Source organism: Thalassophryne amazonica, chromosome 16, assembly GCF_902500255.1.
Source record: "Thalassophryne amazonica chromosome 16, fThaAma1.1, whole genome shotgun sequence".
Classification (NCBI taxonomy): domain Eukaryota; kingdom Metazoa; phylum Chordata; class Actinopteri; order Batrachoidiformes; family Batrachoididae; genus Thalassophryne; species Thalassophryne amazonica.
Window position 1 is genome coordinate 70,651,457 of NC_047118.1, and position 26,397 is coordinate 70,677,853.

Genomic DNA, 26,397 nt, shown 5'->3' on the forward strand with positions numbered 1-26,397 from the left:
TCAATGCAATTATTTTTTTCTTTCTTTTATGTCAATCCCATTTCCAGTTCCAGCATTATTTTCTGCTGACAATGACCTTGAACTGAAGACATATCAAAGACACGAAATCTCCTGTTAAAGTCCCGTTCTGTTGATTGAAAAGAGCAAAAGGCATTGCGGTATACTAACCCAGCCATGACGATGACAAAGTCCAGCTGGTTCCACTTGTCGCCAAGATAAGAATTAGAGCCAAAAATTCCCAAGGCCACCATTTTGATGACCAATTCTATTGCAAAGAATGCAAAGATACAGTCATCCAATACCTGAAAGTAAGTGACAAAACGTAAAGTTAGAGCTCATGTTTTCCAGACACCAACAAAAGAAGACCAGTGCCTTGTTAACATTTCTTTAACATTTCTTTTTATTTTACTTCAATCACCAGTGTCTGTGTGAAAAAGACTGTTCTCCTGTATCTTATTTCATGGCAGCAGGAACTAGTTCTGTCTCTGTCTCCTTCTTAATTAATGAGACATAGACAATAATAAATTTAGTGCACCATGAATCAGCATTGTACTACAGCAAGAAAATCTGAAACACGAGAGAAGAATGCCAAAGAGAATTAATGAAGTTATCATTGTCAAACAATTCGGAATTGGTGTTATTGTTATTACTGCTTAAAAAAAATAAAAAAATCAAGATAAAAGATGTGCTTAAAATTTTCTTTGTTTGACACAAGGATTCTATTTCCAATAATTTACTGAGTTCAAAATGTCATAATTTAGTAGCAGTTGTTCAACCTTGGAATTCATGAAGCAGCTCATCCTATTTGTGACAAAACCATATCTGCAATTATATAATAATAATAATAATAATAATAATAATAATAATAATAATAAGAAGAAGAAGAAGAAGAAGAAGAAGAAGAAGAAGAAGAAGAAGAAGAAGAAGAAGAAGAAGACGACAAGTGAAGCAAAACAGGAAGTGCAAAATTTTGAGTCCACAGTGAAACAGGAAATGTCAAATGTTGAACACTTCCTGGATCAACACTTCTGGTTTGTCAATTCAGTGGCAAGTTGACACTTAATCAGGAAGTGCCAAATTTTGAGTCACCAGTGAAAGACGAAATGTCAAATGGTGAACACTTCCTGGATTTTGCAACTTTTTGTTTTCCTCAATTAAAAAAAAGAAAATAAAATTTAAAAAAGAGAAAGAGGAGAGCTAGCGTGAATAGAGAAGTGACACAAATTCAATGCACAGTCAACACTGAAACAGGAAATGCTAAATGTCGAGTTGTTATTGAATCTGGGAATGCTAAAGTGAGCGGCAGAGCAAACCCTGACAGCACATGAGGTCAGTCAGTGACTATTTAGTGTGTAAATTGCATGAAGGCTATTAGCCATGCTAATGCTCTCCTTAACCATTTAGTCTGAAGGACCAAAATGAGATGGTGAGGACTTTCGAGACATGTGTGAAGCAAATAATAATAATAAAAACAGTTAAAATGGCAGAGGTTAAGAGGGCCATAGTTGGGGGAGTCTGAGGATTGAAGCCCCCCAGAAGCTGAATGTTTTAACCATGCTAATGCTCCCCAGAATCATTTACTGAAAATATAGTCTGAAGGACCTAAATGAGATGGTGACATGCTGAAGAGCTTTGCTTGTTCATGCCTGAGACATATACAAATTAATGGAACATAATACTTCACTGATCTTTTGTTGAAGAATCTAAATGTGAACAACAGCAGCATCTGTCACAGTGTATCAAGATGTGATGTCTTTTGGTTGACACTGATCGCAAGCAGAAAAACTAGCATGTAATGGAATCTGCTAACAATGATTACAAAGAATATGTTGACAAATGTCAATTCACTAGGCTTTGTTGTACTCACCTGTAGGATGCGGCACCACTCGGACTGGCATGTCACATCTTCACAGGGCTGAAACATGCCCAGAGTCACACAGTTGAGCAGGATCACCAGCACGGACACATGCTCAAACCACGTGGAAGATCAAGTTAAGGTCGAAAGTCTCAAAGAGGGTTAATTCCTTATTTTTTATTGTGAGTAGAAAATGACAGTTACAGTTCAGCAACAATTGTTGCCAGTGGGGCAAAACGAGATAATTCTTACCATCATTATGCCTAATGAGTCGAACAGCAACTTACTGGGTTCGAGTTCCACTATTTCCCTCCCACCTTTCCAACAGTGCATTTTATCTTTGAGAATTTCACGAACAATCACGTGTGTATTTTTATGCCCCACGCGGCGCATGCACCACGAGGCGAGGCATATAGCATCTGGGTTGTCCGTCCGTCCATCCTTCCGTCTGTCCATCCGTCCGTCCGTCCACAATTTGTTTGCCACAACATAGCTCGCAAAAGCTTGATATTTGGTGGGTACATGCCTTGGAGGAGGACTTCGCATGGGTTCAAAGGTCAGTGACCTTGACCTACTTTTAAAGGTCACAACTGTCAAATCCTTCAACACAACATTGCTCAGCACCCATTACTCGCAGAAACTTCATATTTGGTGGGTATATGTGTTGGAGGAGTACTTCACATGGGTTTGAAGGCCAGTGACCTTGACCTACTTTTCAAGATCACCAATGGTCACTACTGTCAAATCAGTCGACACAACATTGCTCAGCACCCATTACTCGCAGAAACTTCATATTTGGTGGGTATATGTGTTGGAGAAGTACTTCACATGGGTTTGAAGGCCGGTGGCCTTGACCTACTTTTAAAAATTACCAATAGTTGCATTTCTTCGAAGGCTACTGACTTTTTTATGGTCACTGTTGGCCACATCCTCTAAATAAATATAATGTCAATCTTCAATTTTTCCACTGTGTATCCCATTTTACATCAAACACATGAGGGTTCAACCAAATACCTACCCCACACATGTAGATATTACTGCACTTTACATGGAAAATAGTACTGTGCGTGGGGCATTTTGTGACAAATGTCACTAGTTGCTGATATAAATATGTCTGCACACACCTACAGAGTCTGTTCAGCCATTATGTTGTACCTGCTTCCGGAAGAGAGTGTTGTGTGGGCCGCTGAAGAGGAGGTACTGCTGGCCCACCATCACCAGAGGGCGCCCTGCCTGGAGTGCGGGCTCCAGGCACCAGAGGGCGCCGCCGCCTCACGGGAGCAGCCTCGGTGACAGCTGTCACCCATCACCTGAGACAGCTGACGGCAATCATCAGTGGGGTATATCAGCAGGACGGCATCTCCACCTCATTGCCGAGATATCGTTTCTACCAGAGAGGTAACATATCAAAGCCTACTGAGTACACAGTTTTGACTGAGCTAGTTATTGGTTTACTGTTCCAACGAGAGGTGGAGGTACCTTTCCTGCCGTTCGGAGTTCTGGGTGCAAACGCGCCCCCATCTAACTGTTCTTTTTCCCTCGCCAGCAGTACCAGGTCCGACACGCGGAGGCAGTGGCCACCTGGGAGTTCGGGACTTGGCGGCTCCAGTATTCCCGGGGTCCTGTGGCGGAGGAAGCCGTGTGGTTCCGGTCTTACCTTGGAGAGGCGTCTCCTATCTTCGAGCCTGCCCACACGACACCTTTGTGTATTGACTTTTGTCCATTTCTGTAATTGGTTGTATTCGTTGTGCACATTCACAACAGTACAGCGTTGTTATTTTGACTTACTCCATTGTCCGTTCATTTGCGCCCCCTGTTGTGGGTCCGTGTTCCTACACTTTCCCAACAGAGAGGGAGGCATGAAACATTTTACATTTAAAGAGTTACAAGGTTAGAAACAGTTAATTTGTTACAGATCTGAAAAAAGACAACTGTGTCATGTCAGTATTTAATTTTCATTACTTGCCCTGTGAATATGGCATGTGTGTCTGTGTGTGTGTGTGTGGGGGGGGCATACAGTACAGTACATGCTGTGACATCACCAGTAGACAGGTGATGTGGAAACGCCACCAAGGACAAGACTACAGCAAACAATTCAATTCAATTTACTTTATTTGTATCACAGCAAATTACAATGCTGCCTCAAGCATTTTGAGGATCCTGGTGTTTATTATTCACCCACCTGTCATAATCAGAAACATTTGCAGAAATAATTTAGTGTGCTGTAATAGCTTAAGAAATATATTTTAAAAAAAAGCTTGATTCAATTTAAAGACATAAAAAATGTGGTGACTATTTTCAGACTTATTTGAGCGATTAATCATCTTGGCCTTTATATTTTTAATTAATTTATATCAAGTTGTACAGCTTTACTTTGAGTTTGAGTTTATGGAAGATCATTTGACATTTTTATATTGAGAAGCCTGATTTATTTTTTAAATTTGAAATGGCAAAAATAAATTAAAATGTGTGAAGTCCCAAGGGGCCGAATACGTTTGCAGGGCAAAGTATGTTGGGAATATAAAATTTAACATTGTCTCAAAATTTCATTGCTTTCAAAATTTATATTTTGTTCATGACAAAAAAAATAACGTCCAAACTCCAGTCAGGAGCTTTTCCATCATCAGGGTGGAAACCATCAATCGCCTTTAGCTTCTCCTTGTAGCAAGCAAATGTTGCTTCATCCAAAGACTTGCTGTAGCATGTGGGACATTGAAATGGAGGCATTTAATCCATTAATGTTCCTGCTTTGGCATCAGTTTTTGTCTGCAGAGGGTTGGCCCACAAAATGGTGTTGCATGATACATCATGGGTAAAAAGATGAATGGAAAGGGGTCTACATCAATGGCGACTTCAATACCTTTTCTTTATAGATTTCCTTATCAATGCCTGATGAATTTTCTGTGGAAAAATGTGGGCCTACGTGAGTTTTCTGAATTATTGTAGTAGGGATGCACGATCTACATTTTTTCAATTCTTATTAAAGCCCGATACCTGAATTTGGATATTACCGATACTATTCCAATACCATTATTATTATTATTATTATTATTATTATTATTATTATTATTATTGTTGATTTTCTATGAGGATATTTTGTATTCCCAGTTATACAGTTTCATGACGAAGTGTTTAGAGGAGGATTTTCTTACAAAGGAGACCTGAAAGTTCAGCTATAATTTGCCAGAAGGTACTTCTATGATGCAAGCCAACATATGATGTTTTGTTGAAAGAATTAAGTACTTTTATTTATTTTAAAGACCTTTGTAGACTTATTTTTACATACGTAAAAGATCAAAGACAGCACTCTCTCTCGCTCTCTCCTTCTCTCCCTGTCTGTCCAACTCTCTTTATTGACTTGGGAAAACATAGGTTTACATTGTCAAAGCAAGTGTTAGAGTAAAAAAATAAAATTAAAAATTAAGTTCTCTCTCTCTCTCTCTCTCTCTCTCTCTCTCTCTCTCTCTCCCTCTCTCTCTCCTCTCTCTCTCTCCTCTCTCTCTCTCTCTCTCTCCTCTCTGTTTTCCTGCTAGAGCAAAGTTGGAACTTTTTGGAAGCACAAAGCCTTTCAACTGTAAAATAAATGGTAAATTTCTAAATGTATCATCAGTTACGCTCATGTGAGGAACTCAAGATTAATTCTGAAGGATTTTGATGGAGTTTTCTTCCCATTCAGAGGATAGAAACTCTGTCCAGCTCCACTCTGAGCTGCCGTTTCATAGCGTTTCACTGCCTTGGGATGCTGAAGTGGCTGATTTTTCAGCAAACATGTTCAGCAACAATTCAGTTCATTTTTGGGAAAATCCGTGCTCGGCGGCACAGACAATTTGAACCCAAGAGCTGGGTGGAAATTTGTCGACAGCCGTGGCTAGAACACTGTGAAGGAGACCTCTCTCAAACAGCTCGGCTTCAGTTCAGAAACTTACCACTCCTCACACTAAGCAGCAAACAGCAGAGATCATGCAGTACTTGAGGTTTCACAGATGTGGCTCCTCTCCAGTATTAGAAAAGGCCACAGGTTGTATCAGTATTTTCCGATACTTGAATTACAATGGCATCAGAAACCAATACCGATATTGGATTGGATCAGACATTGTAGCCTTGTTGCTAGATGCAGAATTTGACATCATGATATTGCAAGAGCAACTGATAGAGTCCAGGGCATATGATTTAAAAATTTTGAAATTCTGATGGTTCTCAATTCCTATCCCTATCTGAGGCATTGCCGGACTAGAGAAAAGGATCGATTTTGGAATCTTACTCAGTTTGGATCACATAATGTACCTGTTAGTTGAAACTGAGTGCCTTTCCACAAGTGGCCTGTGTATTGTATTTTCTTCTGGTAAAACACACTGCTGCTCAAATAAGTGTTATGTAACTCATCTTTTTTTCCTGTAGTTGAATAGTCAAAATTGAGATGAGGACTGTGTACAATGAACTGTCCAGTTCAGAAGCATCATTCACACTGGGAAGCTCCACATTTAATTCAGCAGATCTGGGCCATTAAAACTTGTGATGTACATAGTCTTTAAATAAACAGAATATTAGGGGTTTAGTTATTACATCAGTGAACAAGATGTTCTGTGCAGCCCTCAGCGGAGCAGGAGTAACATGACGTAAAACCAGAATGTGGTGCTAAAATGTGTTTTTGTGACTATTAATGCCAAGATAAAAATGCATCCTTAGTCAGATAGAAAATGATAATGCATGTGCTTCAAACATACACGGAGACACACAAGCATTAAGAAGACCAAGCTAAGGTCGAAGCTTCCTTCACAGATAAAAGATTATGGTAATCTGCCAGAGAAGTAAAAATGGGAGATTTGTATATTTGGGGGAATCTCGTCCCTGTGCGTCGCTGTATGCCTCCCTGGGCACCTCCGTTTAATCTCCACAGCCAACACGTTCTGAGCCCCCTTCTGCCTCAGATCTTGCACACATGTGCACCAACATTCAAGCATAAATGTATTCATGCCATAGTTATTAAAGGCACTGCGCTGCGGTGGTTTGAATCATATTTGTCTAATAGATTACAATTTGTTCATGTAAATGGGGAATCTTCTTCACAGACTAAAGTTAATTATGGAGTTCCACAAGGTTCTGTGCTAGGACCAATTTTATTCACTTTATACATGCTTCCCTTAGGTAGTATTATTAGACGGTATTGCTTAAATTTTCATTGTTACGCAGATGATACCCAGCTTTATCTATCCATGAAGCCAGAGGACACACACCAATTAGCTAAACTGCAGGATTGTCTTACAGACATAAAGACATGGATGACCTCTAATTTCCTGCTTTTAAACTCAGATAAAACTGAAGTTATTGTACTTGGCCCCACAAATCTTAGAAACATGGTGTCTAACCAGATCCTTACACTGGATGGCATTACCCTGACCTCTAGTAATACTGTGAGAAATCTTGGAGTCATTTTTGATCAGGATATGTCATTCAAAGCGCATATTAAACAAATATGTAGGACTGCTTTTTTGCATTTACGCAATATCTCTAAAATCAGAAAGGTCTTGTCTCAGAGTGATGCTGAAAAACTAATTCATGCATTTATTTCCTCTAGGCTGGACTATTGTAATTCATTATTATCAGGTTGTCCTAAAAGTTCCCTAAAAAGCCTTCAGTTAATTCAAAATGCTGCAGCTAGAGTACTAACGGGGACTAGAAGGAGAGAGTATATCTCACCCATATTGGCCTCTCTTCATTGGCTTCCTGTTAATTCTAGAATAGAATTTAAAATTCTTCTTCTTACTTATAAGGTTTTGAATAATCAGGTCCCATCTTATCTTAGGGACCTCGTAGTACCATATCACCCCAATAGAGCGCTTCGCTCTCAGACTGCAGGCTTACTTGTAGTTCCTAGGGTTTGTAAGAGTAGAAAGGGAGGCAGAGCCTTCAGCTTTCAGGCCCCTCTCCTGTGGAACCAGCTCCCAATTCAGATCAGGGAGACAGACACCCTCTCTACTTTTAAGATTAGGCTTAAAACTTTCCTTTTTGCTAAAGCTTATAGTTAGGGCTGGATCAGGTGACCCTGAACCATCCCTTAGTTATGCTGCTATAGACGTAGACTGCTGGGGGGTTCCCATGATGCACTGTTTCTTTCTCTTTTTGCTCTGTATGCACCACTCTGCATTTAATCATTAGTGATCGATCTCTGCTCCCCTCCACAGCATGTCTGTTTGTTGTGATTTGGTGCTATATAAAAAAATTGATTGATTGATTGATTGATCCTAAAAGTCAAAGCCCTGCTGTCATGCAAAGCAAGCTCACAGCACAGACGACAACAAAGATCCCCATGCTTTTCAAACTGAACTTCTGCTTTATATTTATGTTACGCACCCAGTTTCGTTTAGCGAAGTAAACTCGACTGAATGCTTTCTCTGTGCAGCTTCAAGCAAATTAAAAATGCATATGTTAGCTTTTCTCCCTTGGCTTGGACCAGGACTGTCACAGGATGCTCTTAGTCCCACTGCTTAATGCTGATTTATGTCTCAGTACTCAGAGCAAATCAGATCAAGCCTACGTAGTGTCAGAATGTGGAGGATGGTGTGTATTTATAGATCTAAAGCAGTCACATAATTCAATCCTACAGAACATTTATCATTTCCCAATATATGCGAGCAAATCCTCCAATGCAACAGCTGAAAAAAAATATGCAATGTACTGCATAAGTCGTGATTTGGAATTTTCTTCCAAATCTTCACATTTTTGTAAGCCTGTCTTCCACGACACTTCCCATACCTTCATGCTGTGGGTGATCATTGTTATGCCTCTGTAGTTAATGCAGCTGTGCCCATCACCCTTATTCTAACAAATCTGAAACAGCACACTTCTTCTCCACTCCTTAGTCAACTTTACACTTTCCAAGACTTTATGAAACATTCTGGTGAACAACTCCACTGCCATCTCTCCCAAACATGTTCATGCCTTCACTGGTATGTCATGTAACCAGCTTTCTTTCCACTCTTTGCTTTCATAGGAGTCCTCACTTCATCTTTACTAATATGGTGCACTTCCTGATTTACTCTCTCCAAATCATCTTGTCTTCTCGTGCTCTCTCTTTTTTTTTTTTTACTCATCAGCTCCTCAAAATACTTCCTCCACCTTCTCAACACACTTTGCTCCCTTGACATTCATCACCACCCCTTCAATTTCCAACTTCACATATACAACTTTTCATTTAACGTCTAACACACTCTTAAAATACTCCCATCCACACCATGATAATTTGAACCAACTTCCAATGCTCCTGGCCTTACTTTCCTTCTGCTCAGTCTCTTCATCACACAGTACATCTGCCTTTCTCTTCTCTATTCTTCTAACTTTCTGCTTCTCTCACTTCTTCCAGACATGTCCTGTGCATCTTCTTATTCTTCATCCAAAAGCAGCCTTCCCTGTTGCACAACAGCACTGGTGGCAGTCACTGTTAACCCGAGCCTCAAGTGATCTGGAAGGGAAATTCAATTTGTGATTGTTTTAAAATTTTAAATATGGATTGAAAATCTCAGCTTTAACTTTTCTGCTAAGAAAATACTCCTGGTAGATTTTGACATTTGATTACATTTGAGTCCACATAGGCATGTATTTGTATCATCTTGACAGACAAGTAATTTCTGTGTTTGTCGGTGGAATGATGAGTAGCTGAGGAAATGTTTTCATTAGTCTGAGGTTGTGGAATTGATATGATAACACAGGCAGCACAAATGAGTATACTTTAGCAAAAAGAGCACTGCATCCACCTATTGCACATCAACATCACTTCACAATAACCAAATTCCTCTGCAGGAAGATGGCTTGCAAATCTAATTGATTTTGTAGAACTAGAACAATATTTTGAGCCCTGTCCTCTAACCTGCATAACACAGTACATGATGCATTGCAAATGTCATTACTAGTTTTCAGTAAATGCAATTGTCCTTTTATGATTTCCTGTGGGCGTGTTCATGTAAAACAAGGTGTGGTCAAGTGCACAGAGCTGGTGCACTGATATTGTCTGTTCCAATGTTAGAGCATAAAAAACCTGGTCTAAAGTCTAGTGCTGTATAAGGGTGATTCTTAGACTACGGGCACTTATTATGTCCTTTGATCATATTGTATGAAAAACATAAAAACGGAAATTTCACACTTTTATAGTTATCTTTACAATGAAAGTGTGTTAAGAAATTTGTTCTAGTAGTCTATGATGACTTTTTCACCTTTTTTCAGCATCATTATATGCAAATATTGCCGTTGTGTGCTTGTCCCACACCCAGACTTTTGATCTTCAATGATAAAAATGAATGGTAAAGAAACGTTTTTTCTAATGTTTTAAAATATCTCTGAATAAAATATCAGTAAAATAATCAAAACATAATTGGGGTATTCAATATCATACAACTGTTGTGATTTTTTTAAACAAAATGTAGTTGTCCCACACTATTGCCGTAATTTCCACCACAACACTGTAATGTCCCTTTAAACAGTTTGTATGAAAGATTGTTTGGGTAGTTTCTATGGAGATAAACAGTGACATCAGAGCACATGTATATAGCGCCAAATCACAACAAACAGTTGCCCCAAGGCGCTTTATATTGTAAGGCAATGGTGTGGTGGAAATTACATTTACAAGGCCAATAGTGCCCGTAGTTAAAGAATCACCCATAAATAGAACAACACTGGCACATGCCTGTCATAAGTGGCATCACAACACACATGCACTCTGCTTGCCTGCACATATCTTTAAACAGAATCGGCCCACTGGATCCTTTGAGCATTAGCTGATTTGGTCACATGTGCACCTAAATCAGTAATTTACCTAGTTTAAACTCATAATAACAGAAGTACTCGTAAAAAGCATCAAGCACCAAATGCGGTTCTGCACATGCACACGTATAAGCAGTGTTGCCACAATTACTTGAAAAAGTAATCCATTTACTGATTAATGATTACTCCTTGAAAAGTAACTCAGTTACTTTACCAATTACTCAATTTAAAAAGTAACAAAGTTAGATTACTAGTTGCTTTATTAGTTACTTTCAGCAGCTGCCGACAACAACCCCACGCCACCTCAACATGAAAAAACCTGTTTTGCCAATACTCACTTTATAGTCACCCTTTCTTGATTTCAGTGAACATAAATACTTGTTTTATAAAAAAATAAAATGAAGACATCATTCTTGACATATTTAAACTTTGACAGCACTGTAATGGTAAAACTTTCTAATATACATTGTTCATGGGTGTAACTATTAAATTCTAACATTTAATATTTAGTTATTATTATTATTATTATTCTAAGTACACTCAACAAAAATATAAATGCAACACTTTTGGTTTTGCTCCCATTTTGTATGAGATGAACTCAAAGATCTAAAACTTTTTCCACATACATAATATCACCATTTCCCTCAAATATTGTTCACAAACCAGTCTAAATCTGTGATAGTGAGCACTTCTCCTTTGCTGAGATAATCCATCCCACCTCACAGGTGTGCCATTTCAAGATGCTGATTAGACACCATGATTAGTGCACAGTTGTGCCTTAGACTGCCCACAATAAAAGGCCACTCTGAAAGGTGCAGTTTTATCACACAGCACAATGCCACAGATGTCACAAGATTTGAGGGAGCGTGCAATTGGCATGCTGACAGCAGGAATGTCAACCAGAGCTGTTGCTCGTGTATTGAATGTTCATTTCTCTACCATAAGCTGTCTCCAGAGGCGTTTCAGAGAATTTGGCAGTACGTCCAACCAGCCTCACAACCGCAGACCACGTGTAACCACACCAGCCCAGGACCTCCACATCCAGCATGTTCACCTCCAAGATCGTCTGAGACCAGCCACTCGGACAGCTGCTGAAACAATCGGTTTGCATAACCAAAGAATTTCTGCACAAACTGTCAGAAACTTCTCCTTTGCTGAGATAATCCATCCCACCTCACAGGTGTGCCATATCAAGATGCTGATTAGACACCATGATTAGTGCACAGGTGTGCCTTAGACTGTCCACAATAAAAGGCCACTCTGAAAGGTGCAGTTTTGTTTTATTGGGGGGGATACCACTCAGTATCTGGTGTGACCACTATTTGCCTCATGCAGTGCAACACATCTCCTTTGCATAGAGTTGATCAGGTTGTCAATTGTGGCCTGTGGAATGTTGGTCCACTCCTCTTCAATGGCTGTGTGAAGTTGCTGGATATTGGCAGGAACTGGTACACGTTGTCGTATACGCCGGTCCAGAGCATCCCAAACATGCTCAATGGGTGACATGTCCGGGGAGTATGCCGGCCATGCAAGAACTGGGACATTTTCAGCTTCCAAGAATTGTGTACAGATCCTTGCAACATGGGGCCGTGCATTATTCTGCTGCAACATGAGGTGATGTTCTTGGATGTATGGCACAACAATGGGCCTCAGGATCTCGTCATGGTATCTCTGTGCATTCAAAATGCCATCAATAAAATGCACCTGTGTTCTTCGTCCATAACAGACGCCTGCAAATACCATAACCCCACCGCCACCATGGGCCACTCGATCCACAACATTGACATCAGAAAACCGCTCACCCACACGACACCACACACGCTGTCTGCCATCTGCCCTGTACAGTGTGAACCAGGATTCATCCGTGAAGAGAACACCTCTCCAACGTGCCAAACGCCAGCGAATGTGAGCATTTGCCCACTCAAGTCGGTTACGGCGACGAACTGGAGTCAGGTCGAGACCCCGATGAGGACGACGAGCATGCAGATGAGATTCCCTGAGATAGTTTCTGACAGTTTGTGCAGAAATTCTTTGGTTATGCAAACCGATTGTTTCAGCAGCTGGCTGAGTGGCTGGTCTCAGACGATCTTGGAGGTGAACATGCTGGATGTGGAGGTCCTGGGCTGGTGTGGTTACACGTGGTCTGCGGTTGTGAGGCTGGTTGGATGTACTGCCAAATTCTCTGAAACGCCTCTGGAGACGGCTTATGGTAGAGAAATGAACATTCAATACACAAGCAACAGCTCTGGTTGACATTCCTGCTGACAGCATGCCAATTGCACGCTCCCTCAAATCTTGTGACATCTGTGGCATTGTGCTGTGTGATAAACTGCACCTTTCAGAGTGGCCTTTTATTGTGGACAGTCTAAGGCACACCTGTGCACTAATCATGGTGTCTAATCAGCATCTTGATATGGCACACCTGTGAGGTGGGATGGATTATCTCAGCAAAGGAGAAGTGCTCACTATCACAGATTTAGACTGGTTTGTGAATGATTTAGACTGGTTTGTGAACAATATTTGAGGGAAATGGTGATATTATGTATGTGGAAAAAGTTTTAGATCTTTGAGTTCATCTCATACAAAATGGGAGCAAAACCAAAAGTGTTGCATTTATATTTTTGTTGAGTGTAGTATTAGTAGTATGAAAAATGTCTTCAAAAGTAGACCTATAATCTAGGGGTGTTGCCCCCTTCCTGTTTAGATTTGCCCTTGGTTTGTTGTCTGTTAAGGATGAATGGATATTGTGTATTTATGCAAAAAACACGACCAGATTGACATTTTTCCATTTTTTTACATTGTCCTCAGAAGAAGACTTTAGGTGCGGACAGATTAGAGTAATGCGTTAAGTAATAAGTTACCGGCGTCACTGTGTATAAGACACAGAGGATGAAAGAAAACATCTCGCAAACACACAGTCTATGAAGCAGCATTTAGATCCATGTGTCTGTGACTGCATAATAAATGAGTCAGTGTTTATCATCAGCATCTGTTGTGCAAATAGATAACAATAAAAGCCTTCCAAGTCAAACGATATGAATATCTGAATGTAATGTTAAATGCTTTGAAGAGTCCATTGGCATATGAAAGCCAAATACCCACAGTGAGGGTCGGCGTGAGTATTTAGATAAATACACGACAATAATCACTTTTACACACCTTGAAGGTGTGGCGGAGGTGCGACTTTCACAAACCTATCTGCAGTTTCAGGTTTAAAGTGTGATAAACCGAACAAATGCATCTGAACCTGTTAATGTAAGTTCAGTTTCTGGCACAGTTACAAATAAGCACAAATACGCTACAACCCTCACAGCAGAAACGCACAATGTTAAGTCAGTTCAGTCGAGCTGTCAAGCTGCCGTCGACAAAGAAGAGAAGAAGCTGCAGAGATTCCAGTGAGAGGAAAAGTACCACTGAAGCACTACAGACTCCGAGTTGTCCAGTTGTCTCTCATCACAATCAATGAGTGAAAACAGTTTGATCGTTAACTTTTGTTTTGCTTATTTCAGTGTCTGTGCATGTTCCAATGGCGCAACACTCTTAACTCTCATCCCACAAGTAAAATGCATCCTGTGCTGCTCCTCTGCATGTTCTGCAATAAGCTACAAATTTATCCCATTGAGTCTCATTCCTTGGTTGCAGTCCTCAGACGTCAATGTGTTAAACAGTACAGCTAATTCTTTTGTCGGATGGATGCAAGTAAATGCTGAGGTCCATACACGTGGTAGTTTTTGAATATCAGCTGTTCTCCACAGTCTATCTGAGGTCAGGTGCATTATTTGCATTCAGCTCAAAGTGCAGACTCTCAGTTAAGATTTTATGACATAAATTTATAATCAAAAGAATTCTGAAAGGATTGCATTCTTTTTTTCCTTCATTTGTCCGTGTATGTGTCAGTCACGTTTTTGTGCACATGGTAATTCACCTAATTACCTCTGCCAATGAAGTTGGAGATTACGTTTATCATGATGTAAGGCAGGGGTGCTCAAGTTCGATCCTCGAGAGCTACCTTCTGGATACTCTTAGTTGTCTCCCTGCTCCAACACACCTGAATCCAATGAAAGACTCGTTAGCAGACTTTTAATGAGCCTTTCATTGGATTCAGGTGTGTTGGAGCAGGGAGACAACTAAGAGTATCAGGAAGGTAGCTCTCGAGGACCGAACTTGAGCACCCCTGATGTAAGGCAACGTGGCTCAGAGAGGGTGGGGACACAAAGGCAGACTCACACACACAGGAGCATAGGATTGATCAAAAAAGTCTTTATCTCACAAGCAGGCAGTTGTTGGGTACACAGAGTAGCAGTCAGCGTGGCAGAGGTATCAGGCAGGGGTAAGGCTGAAGCGTGGTCAAAAACTGGCTGAGGTCAAAAACACAGTAATACAGAGTTCAAAGGCTGAGACAAAACCCTGATCAAAAACACAAAGCATATTTAAAAAAAAAAATCAGCAAGGCAATCAGGACTATGACAAAAGGCTTAGACGAGGTTTACAGGAACAGCGAACTAGCAAGAAGAACCAAACACACAAGGCTTAAATAACAGAGGTGGCAATCACAGCAAACAAGGCACAGGTGCGGGAAACAAAGAAACGAAGATGAGAGCAAGAGGGTGCAGTCAGACAAAAAGCAAAGCAGACAAAAATGGAGGCGTGGAGGGAGGAAACAAAGATAAGGTGAGCAGGTGCAAGAGCGTGCAGTAAAGTGAACACTAAGCAGACCGAAATAAACTGAAAGGTGAATCCTAAATATAATGCAAAAGAATCTACACACGGAAGGGGCAAAGAAACAAAACCAAAACAGAAAAAAAAACAAAAAACAAAGGTGAGAACTGGAAAGTGATCAACAAGACAATTACAGGCAAGGGCTGAAACTAATATGTGACAAAAGCAAAAACTAAAATAAATTAAAAGGAATGACTCTAGTGGTAAAATGCAAACTAAAACCAGTGACTAAAGTAATCCTAAACTAAAAACAAAAACATAGGATCAAAGTGTAAAGCAGACACAGACAGAAAGTGGCAAAGACCAAAGCAGGGGAGGACATGGGACCAGACAGGGAAAGTCCTGAAAATGTTTTCGCCACTGTTTGTTTGTCTGTTCGTGAAAAGCCTGGAACCCACAATTTTTCATATATTATGAAACTTTTACTAAAGATTCATATCCTGATATTCAAGAACTGACTACATTTTCAAGGTCATAAGTCAAAGGTCAAAGTCAAGAACAATCTTGGAAATTTGGAAAAATCCCTATTTTTTAACACTGAATGAATTTTCAAAAATTCATAACTCAAATTTCTTTCATATGTGAGGGGATTATGTAGGGTGGTATCCTTTATCAACTGACAAAGTTTGATACAGATCTGATCCAGATTACAGATATTGTGACCATTTAAATATAACATTGAAAACCCCATTTAATGTATATTTTAACTTAAAATAAATTTCAAATTTATTAATTTATATAGCGCCAATTCACGATGTGATTGTCTCAAGGCACTTCACACAACATAATAAAAAGAGAAAAAACTGAATTAAAAATTTAAAACACAATAAAAAGACAACCATAAATGAATACAAGAATAAAAACACATCATAACACTAATGATAAAACAAGGAAAACAAATGAGTCTTTAAATGTGACTTAAAAGTCTCCACAGTATCCGACTACTGAATGTGTTCCACAGAGCAGGGGCACGGTAAGAGAAAGCTCTGTGACCGGCAGACTTTTTATTCACCCTGGGAACACATAAAGTCCTGCACCCTGTGAACGCAGGGCCCGAGTTGGTACATAAGGCCTTACCAGGTCAGCCAGATAGGGAGGTGCAAGTCCATGAACAATTTATAAACTAATTACAGTACTTTAAAATCCGATCTTGCAGCGACTGGAAGCCAGTGCAGGGATGCCAAAACGGGCGTAAACTTATATCTTATCCACCACATATGTGAAAGTGAGGTGCAGACTGACACTCACAATTACCTGACGCAATTTGATCCAGATGTGATCAGGATTGTGGATTTTGTGGACATTTGAATTTAATATTGAAAAGACCATTTGGTGTACATTTTGCATTATATCTCAATCAAAAGATCCTCAACTACTCTCATTTTCTCTACTCATTTTTCTGTTATGGATTTACCTTCACCCCAAAATTGGATGGAGGGTCCAATTTCATCCCTGTTTGTTTATCTTTCAGTTATCAGTAGGAGACACAAGTGCCAAAAAGCAATGACAAATTGTGCAGAGCAGAGATAACCAATGATCTGTGAAAAAAGAATTCAGAAACTGAAAAAGTTGCTAAAAAAAACCTGACAACACACACACACAAAAAAAAAAACTTCCATTCAAGGGCATGAGTACATATTCCTGACAGTTGATCAGATCTAATTTAGCTTATGAAAAGCCACTTTTAGAATTCGAAACTAGTGTTGGTGGAAGTTTGCTCTGGAAACAGGAAAACCTCTATGTGTGGATCTTGGGTAATTTTATCTTTAAGAATTTCACCAAGACCCTCTAAAGACCTCCTACTTTACTGAACACAGTGTTGCTAATTGGAATTCATTGTCTCATTCAACCATAGTATTATTATTATTATTATTTTTTTTTTTTGGGGGGGGGGGTGTCAGTATCAGCTGGTTGTTTTACATATTTGAACTATAACCATTCAACCACAAAAAGCATCATTGTTTGGTCTACAGTAAGGGGTGATGCAAGTGCTTGGCTCAGTTGCTTCCCAAACAGAAAGTCTCGGTTTCAAGGCCAAAAGTGGGCCATTTTCCACACGCATCTAGTATAGTTTTGCAACTAACAACTATTTTCATAAATGATAATGTTCTCAATTAGTTGATAAATGTTTATGTTAAGAAAATGTCAAAAAATAAAATCAGAAAAATCTCAAAAAGTGTTTTCCGGGCCCAGGATGACTCCTTCAAATGTTTTGTTCACAGCGCAAATTGAATTGAAATGAAATTTAGTTTACTGCCTGACAGCAGTAAAATAACTCGGAAAACTCAAAGACCCTCAGAGAGTGCAAACCTCTACTAAGACAACACATTACTTAAAACCTCTTATGGATCCTGGATCCAAAATACGTTCCAGAGTGAATTCCAAATAAAATCCCACATTATCTAGGACATGATCCATCTGATAACCAAATTCCATCAACATCTTCTCACAACTTTTCAGTAAATGTTACAAATATATGCAAAACATTCATCTGGATATCAGTTCCAGAATATATATTATCTGTCAGTTCATCAAATGTCATTGAAAACCATTCATTACTTTTTGAGTTATCCTGCTAAAAGAGAGACAGACAAACATTGCCTCCTTGGCGGCAGTAATAAACCAGAAAACATTCACATTTAAGAAGATGAAATTATATGACCCTTAACTGTAATAGGTGGGTGTAGAAAATGAATGAATGAAAGAAGATGAACTCAAAGAAGGTGGATTTTTTTAAAGAAAAGGGAGGAAAATGCATCAAATTAGTTGTTAATTCATTTAATAGTTCATTAATATTCAGTTAATTGCTGCAGTTGTAATCTGGAGTTGTGTAAAGAAGTGCATCCAGAATAAAACTGTACCAGATTAAACCAGAGTAAAAAGATAAAATAAAATAATAAAAAAACAAATCACTCACTCACTCACTCATCTTCAACCGCTTATCGGGATCGGGTCATGGGGGCAATAGCTGCAGTATGGGACCACAAACTTCCCTTTCCTGGGACACACTAACCACCACTGACTGGGGGATTCCGAGGCGTTCCCAGGCCAGAGTGGAGATATATTCTCTCCACCTAGTCCTGGGTCTTCCCCGGGGTCTCCTCTCAGATGGGCGTGTCTGGAACACCTCCCTAGGGAGGCATCCTTACTCAGAGCTCCCCACAGATGACCAAGCTTCTCACCTTATCTCTAAGGGAGACACCAGCCACCCTCCTAAGGAAGCCCATTTTGGACACTTGTGCCTGCAATCTAGTTCTTTCGGTCATTACCCAACCCTCAAGACCATAGGTGAGAGTAGGAACGAAGACTGACCAGTAGATCGAGAGCTTTGCCTTTTGGTTCAGCTCCTTTTTCATCACAACAGTACTCTAGAGCGAATGCAATACCACCTCTGCTGCGCCGATTCTCCGGCCAATCTTACGCTTCATTGTCCCCTCACTTATGAACAAGACCCTGAGGTACTTGAACTCCTTCAGTTGTGGCTAAGACCTCATTCCCTACATGCGGTAGGCAATCCATCGGCTTCCTGCTGAGAGCTATGGCCTCAGATTTAGAGGTGCTGATCCTCATCCAAGATGCTTCACACTCAGCTGTAAACCATTCCAGTGAGTGTTGGAGGTCACAGACCGATGACACCAACAGGACCACATCATCTGCAAAAAGCAGTGATGAGACCCTGAGCCCACCAAGATAGGGGTTGAAAAAAATAATAATGAATAAATGCTTATTTTTCTGTGCATGGAAACTGTTTGTCTTCTTGTCCTGGACTTCACGCTCCTGTAGTATCCAGCTGATGGTAAAGGTGTCAGAGGTGTGTGTCCCTGAAGATGCTGCATGCCCTCCTGTGAACCTGGGGTGGTAAACGTTCTGGATTGTGTTGGGGGGGCTGCTGAAGAGCCTTCCTGTCCAGAGCTGGAACAGGCAAAAATAATCTTGCTCAGACATCTACAGAAGATGCTGAGAATTGTGGGTAGCAATGCAAATTTCCTCAACCTACTTTGAAAGTAGAGCCTCTGCTGGAACGTTTGGATAATTTGGTGTGTGATGTAAGATGAGGTCTCACTGAGGTTAGCCATGGGGACTTTGAAGATTGCTGCTCTCTCTACTTTTGTCACACCTGTGAAGTTTGTGTGTAGCTCCCCCCCCCCCCCCCCCCCCCCCCCCCCCCCCCATCTCCTTAGGTCAGTAATTATTTCCTTGGTCTTATCTGCATTTAGAGAAAGATTGTTGCTATGACACCAGGTTGCCAGGTCTGCCATGTCTCTTGTCTACACGTTCTCATCCCCACCAGTAATTAGAATGATAACCGTAGTGTTATCAGTGAATATGATGATGGTGGTAATGTTATGGGAGGCCACACGATCGTACAGCAGGGTACTTGACATACAGCCATGGGGGGTGGGGGTGTTCTTGTGCTTTCGGCATGTGGTGTTATTCCATCATTACTTCACTAACTAGATAAAATGTCTCCAGTTGATTTCAAGTGCTGTTCTTGAATTTGAGATCTGACATTGTTTGTCTAATCTACAAAGACCTGCCAGTGCCAGTGAAGCAAGTCATCATTAAAACATGATAAACCAAAATAAACCCAACAGAGGAGTAGCAAAGACAAAATAGGTGCTAGAAGTAGCCAAATGTCTGTGGTGTCCGAATGACAGAATATCTGTTTTCCTAGTTATGATAACCCCTATAAGACCAGCTGGCCAGATCAAGAACACCCTGCAGGAATAAGTAAGTATGTGTTAAACAGCTGGGCAGATTTATTTCAATTATACAGCTCCAAATCACAACATTGCCTCAAGGCGCTTCACACAAGTAAGGTCTAACCTTACCAACCCCCAGAGCAAGCACACAGGTGACAGTGGTAAGAAAAACTCCCTCTGATGATTTGAGGAAGAAACCTCAAGCAGACCAGACTCAAAGGGGCGACCCTCTGCCTGGCCCATGCTACTGACACAGCAGACAAAACTATTTACAAAAGGAATATACATATATGTGTAAAACATTGTGACGATTGTTTGTTTTATGGGAAACACACCAAAGTTTACATAGACATTGACTGAGATGTAATATTTTTAAAAAAAAGCTATTGTTTTTCCATTGCTAAAAAAATCTGTGTAATCATGGTTAGAATACATAAACCGTGTAACAAAACAGAAGTGACAATTCATTTAATCACACACATGCGCGCGCACACACACACACACACACACACACACACACACACACACACACACACACACACACACACATCCACATTTTGTTATGTTACAGCCTTATTCCAAAATGGAGTAAATTAATTTTTCCCTCAAAACTGTACTTACAACACTGCATAATGACAAGATTAAAAAGTTTTAGTTTTTTGACATTGTTGCAAATTTACTAAAAAGAAAGAAATCACGTGTACATAAGTATTCACACTCTTTGCTCCAAATGTGTTTAACTTTAATGTAATCTTTATTCAACTACGTTAGTCCAATTGAGATCAAGATCTCCTTTACAAGGGAGTCCTGCACAATTCTAAATATTCCAGTTCACCTACCCTGCATGTCTTTCACCCAGATGGAACCCACACAAGCACAGAGAGAACATGCAAACTCCACAAACAAACGCCACAGGTCAAATCAAATCAAATCAATTTTATTTATATAGCGCCAAATAACAACAAACAGTTGCCCCAAGGCACTTTATATTGTAAGGCAAAAGCCAAACAATAATTGCAGAAAAACCCCAATGGTCAAAACGACCCCCTGTGAGCAAGCACTTGGCGACAGTGGGAAGGAAAAACTCCCTTTTAACAGGAAGAAACCTCCAGCAGAAGATCAGATCAGAACGCTGCTTTAGATCCAAAACATAGCACACCATCTGTTAAACATGGTGAAGGTCCTTTTAAATATGGACATGTTTCACAGATCAAGTTATGTAGGATTTACTCCGCTGAGGTCGACAGTTAAAACAACAACAATGTCCCAATAATTATGAACCTGAACGTATTCATGTCATCACCTTGCACAGCAGAAAAACACCGGTGTGGTTTATGATTACACTTACATTTAGATTTTGAGCTTGCTTTGGAGTAATATATATATATATGTATATATATATATATATATATATATATATGTATATATATATATATATATACGAGGTCTGTCCGTAAAGTATCGTACCTTTTTATTTTTTTCAAAAACTATACGGATTTCATTCATATGTTTTTACGTCAGACATGTTTGAACCCTCGTGCGCATGCGTGAGTTTTTCCACGCCTGTCGGTGACGTCATTCCCCTGTGAGCACGCCTTGTGGAAGGAGTGGTCCCGCCCCCTCGTCGGATTTTCATTGTCTGGAAATGGCGGAATGAAAAGGACTTTTTTTTCCATCAGAATTTTTTCAGAAGCTGTTAGAGACTGGCACCTGGAACCATTCGAAAAATTTATTGGCTTTCAGTGAAAATTTTACGGGCTTCACAGAGAATAAGGACTTTAACTACAGGGTTAAGGACCCCTTTAAAGGACGGTCGGTGCGCCGCGCTGCGAGCTGCGACGATGCGGCACAAACCACTGGATCATTTCTAAGCTGATGGCTCTGTGGATACGAGACCGTCGTGTGCTCTTTCTCTGGTTATCACAAGACCTGGACATCAGCCATTTTCCGGCAGATTTCACTTTTAACAAGAGATTTTGTCATGGAAAGCCACGCGGAGGCTTCGCGCGTCACGACCGATTCGCTGATGAAGCGAGACAAAGGAACACCTCCGTTTCGGAGTGTTAGAGGACAAGTTGGGGACATGTCTATATCGGCTTTCAGTGCTTACCAGTCGAGTGAGTATAAAGAACTTGTGGAGAGCTGGACATGTCCCAACTTGTCTACACGTTCTCATCCCCACCAGTAATTAGAATGATAACCGTAGTGTTATCAGTGAATATGATGATGGTGGTAATGTTATGGGAGGCCACACGATCGTACAGCAGGGTACTTGACATACAGCCATGGGGGGTGGGGGTGTTCTTGTGCTTTCGGCATGTGGTGTTATTCCATCATTACTTCACTAACTAGATAAAATGTCTCCAGTTGATTTCAAGTGCTGTTCTTGAATTTGAGATCTGACATTGTTGTCTAATCTACAAAGACCTGCCAGTGCCAGTGAAGCAAGTCATCATTAAAACATGATAAACCAAATAAACCCAACAGAGGAGTAGTAGTCTATCTCGGCTTTCAGTGCTTACCAGTCGAGTGAGTATAAAAGAACTTGTGGAGAGCTGGACATGTCCCAACTTGTCCTAACACTCCGAAACGGAGGTGTTCCTTTGTCTCGCTTCATCGCGAATTGGTCGTGACGCGCGAAGCCTCCACGCGGCTTTCCATGACACAATCTCTTGTTAAAAGTGAAATCTGCCGGAAAATGGCTGATGTCCAGGTCTTGTGATAACCAGAGAAAGAGCACACGACGGTCTCGTATCCACAGAGCCATCAGCTTAGAAATGATCCAGTGGTTTGTGCCGCATCGTCGCAGCTCGCAGCGCGGCGCACCGACCGTTCCTTTAAAGGGGTCCTAACCCTGTAGTTAAAGTCCTTATTCTCTGTGAAGCCCGTAAAATTTTCACTGAAAGCCAGATAAATTTTTCGAATGGTTTCCAGGTGCCAGTCTCTAACAGCTTCTGAAAAAATTCTGATGGAAAAAAAGTCCTTTTCATTCCGCCATTTCCAGACAATGAAAATCCGACGAGGGGGCGGGACCACTCCTTCCACAAGGCGTGCTCCAGGCGAATGACGTCACCGACAGGCGTGGAAAAACTCACGCATGCGCACGAGAGTTCAAGCATGTCTGACGGTAAAAAACATATGAATGAAATCCATATAGTTTTTGAAAAAAATAAAAGGTACGATACTTTACGGACAGACCTCGTATATATATAAGCTTTGCTTTCATGCTCCTTTGGAGTTTGTCCTTTCATGGTTTCAGTATTAATTCTTTTGCAGCAGTGCTGTCGGCCCACACAACCAGCGCCATCTTACTTTCAGAAACGTTCTGTGCACAAGCCATTGGTCACAGTCAATAGTCACAATTTACAGAGCCTGGTGGCTCCCTGCCTGCACCTTATTTTCTGCTGCTTTCCCGTGTCACCAACAACAAACCACCACTGTGTTGGTTTTCAAATTTCTCATTTAAGCTTGGAAGTTGCCTGTTTTGCTTTGTTCACCTCTTTCCATAGAATGTGACGCTGTGTCCAAACTAAAGAAAGAGTTCTCACTGTGAAAGATCACAGCACCAATTTGTTTGGGTTTGGGCGGCATATCCTCACATGCTCACACAAAGAGACAGAAACACAGACTGAAATACATTCCAGATGTGTTTGGGAGCTTAATACAACACTCAGACCTACAACAATACACTAAAATATATCAAAGCAGTGGTTTTTTTCTGTCTGTGTGATCTGACAGGTTATCCTCATGTAACATAGTAAAACATGCAAAAAGTATTGCACAAAAATTGTACATATCCTATGTACAATCCCATATTCTCAGGTGGGAGGCTTCAATCACATGATAAAAAAGGTGGATTGTTTGACTTAAAAAGTAGAATTTTTTTTCTTTCTGTTATTGTTCTTATTGATATCGTAATTTCCAGAATATACAGTAAGTCACACCAGAATATTTGTGGCGAGCGCCCTTGTTGCCTAGCCAACTCTGAAATGTTCAAAATCCAGGCGCGACACGTGATGCCATGTGACACCCTGTGAGTCAAGCAAGGGAAGAACACCACCCAGCGGGCATTGCGCAAAATCAAGCAATTTCCTACGCAATTGCCATTCACACACTGTGGCATTGAGATAGGACCCTGATCATTCAGCAGCCAGATTACGTTCAAATCTATCAAAAAGTGAAATGACCGTGGAAATGTGCGGCGCGCCACGTAAAAATCGTGGCTGGCGTACAGATGTTTCTACAGCTATTGTTCCACTGCCGACATGTAGAGGTGATGCTACATGTCGGCAATATGTCGGTGGGTACTAGACTGACCTGCAGGCCAGTTTAGTACCTGCACTCTTTTACTATGAAGCCACGCTGTTGTAACACATGCAGAATGTGGCTTGGCATTGTCTTAATGATATAAGCAGGGACGTCCCTGAAAAAGATATTGCTTGGATGGCAGCATGTGTTGCTCCAAAACCTGGATGTACCTTTCAGGTTGATGGTGTCATCACAGATGTGTAAACTGTCCATGCACTAACACACCCCCATACCATTACAGTTGCTGGCTTTTGAACTTTGCGCTGGTAACAATCTGGATGGTCTTTTCCCTCTTTTGTCCAGAAGACATGACATCTATCATTTCCAAAAACAATTTGAAATATGGACTCATCAGACCACAGCACACTTTTCCACTTTGCTTCTGTGAGCTCAGGCACAGGGAAGGCTGCGGCATTTCTGGATGCTGTTGATGTATGGCTTTCGGTTTGCATGGTAGAGTGTTAACTTGCACTTGTAGATGTAGCTACAAACTGTGTTAACTGACAATGGTTTTCTGAGGTGTTCCTGAGCCCACACGATAAGATCCTTTACACAATGATGTCAGTTTTTAATATAGATGATGGAATCCCTAAATTCCTTGCAATTGAACATTGAGAAACATTGTTCTAAAACTGTTGGACTATTTTTTCATGCAGTTGTTCATAAAGTGTGATCCTCTCCCCATCTTTGTTTATGAATGTTTAAGCCTTTTGGGGATACTCTTTTTATACCCAGTCATGACACTCACATGTTTCCAATTATGTGTTCTTTGAGCATTCAACAACTTTCCCAGTCTTTAGTTACCTTGTCCCAACTTTTTTTGAAATGTGTTGCAGGCATCCATTTCAAAATGACCAAATATTTGTACAAAAACAACAAAGTTTATCAATTTGAACATTAAATATCTTGTCTTTGTGGTGTATTCAATTAAATATAGGTTGAAGAGGATTTGCAAATCATTGTATTCTGTGTTTTATTTATATTTTGCCCAACGTCCCAACTTCATTGGAACTGGGGTTGTACATCAGATATAAGCTTATTATTTTTACTAAATGTTCAGGTTACGATATTCTATTTTCTCATTGTTGATGCTGTAATAAATTCAATACTTAGGCCATCTTCATTTTCCACTCAAATTAAAGATACTTACCTGTCAAAACCCATTGGAATAACTGGCTTGGAGAAGACCATAATCTGATTTATTTTGAGCCAGTCCTGCAGTTCGATGGCAATCTGTGATCACCAGAGTGGTATAGAGGTGGTCACATGAGGGTGAAGACAGTCTTTGTGGATGAGAATAATAATAATTGGTAATTGATTATATCAACTTATGTACAGATAATATCATCCCAACCAAGACTGTGTGCCATTACTCTAATAACAAACTGTGGGTGACCAAGGACATCAAGGTGACACTGAACGGGAAGAAGGCTGCATTCAGGAGTGTAGACAGAGAGGAGCTGAAGAGCATGCAGCAAGAACTGAGGAAGAAGATCACAGAGGGGAAGGGCAATTACAAGCGGAAGCTGGAGAGCAAGCTCTAGCATAACAATTTAAGGGAGGTGTGATAGGGGATGAGAACCATCGCCGCACATGGTAATAAGGAGGGCCAGATGATGGAAGGAGACCTTCATGAGGCCACCAAGTTAAACCTGTTCTTCAACAGGTTTGACAACATGGTCTATGCCCACCCTTCTCCCCATCTCCTCTTAGTTCTCTACCTCCCCTGTGCACTCACCACACACCCCAATTATTACCACCCCGCTCCTCCCACCAATCTGGCTCCACCACTCCCTCAGTCTCCTCAACGCCTCCCATCACCAACACTGCAGAGGAGGTGAGAAGAGAATTTAGTCGCCTGTGCCCATGGGCTGTGGGTCCTGACAGGCTCAGCCCCAGAGTACTGAAGGGATGTGCTTTCCAGCTGTGTGGGATTTTCCAGCACATCTTCAACTTGAGCCTGAGCCAGATAGTTGTTCCTGAGCGGTGGAAAACCTCATGTCTGGTCCCTGTGTCCAAGAAGAAGAAGGACCCCAACACACTTAATGACTACAGTCG

General features: G+C 40.7%; 1 protein-coding gene across 3 annotated transcripts in view; it reads right to left on the minus strand.

The window, feature by feature from the left end:
- Window positions 1-26,397, minus strand: part of cacna1ha (calcium channel, voltage-dependent, T type, alpha 1H subunit a) — a 483,986-nt gene that overhangs the window by 246,313 nt on the left and 211,276 nt on the right. For all 3 annotated transcript variants that reach the window (XM_034190926.1, XM_034190928.1, XM_034190927.1), the window contains exons 3-4: window positions 1,868-1,979; window positions 169-302 (exon numbers count right to left, since the gene is read on the minus strand). In XM_034190926.1, the coding sequence (XP_034046817.1) occupies window positions 169-302; window positions 1,868-1,979 (246 nt within the window). The remainder of the gene's footprint in view (window positions 1-168; window positions 303-1,867; window positions 1,980-26,397) is intronic.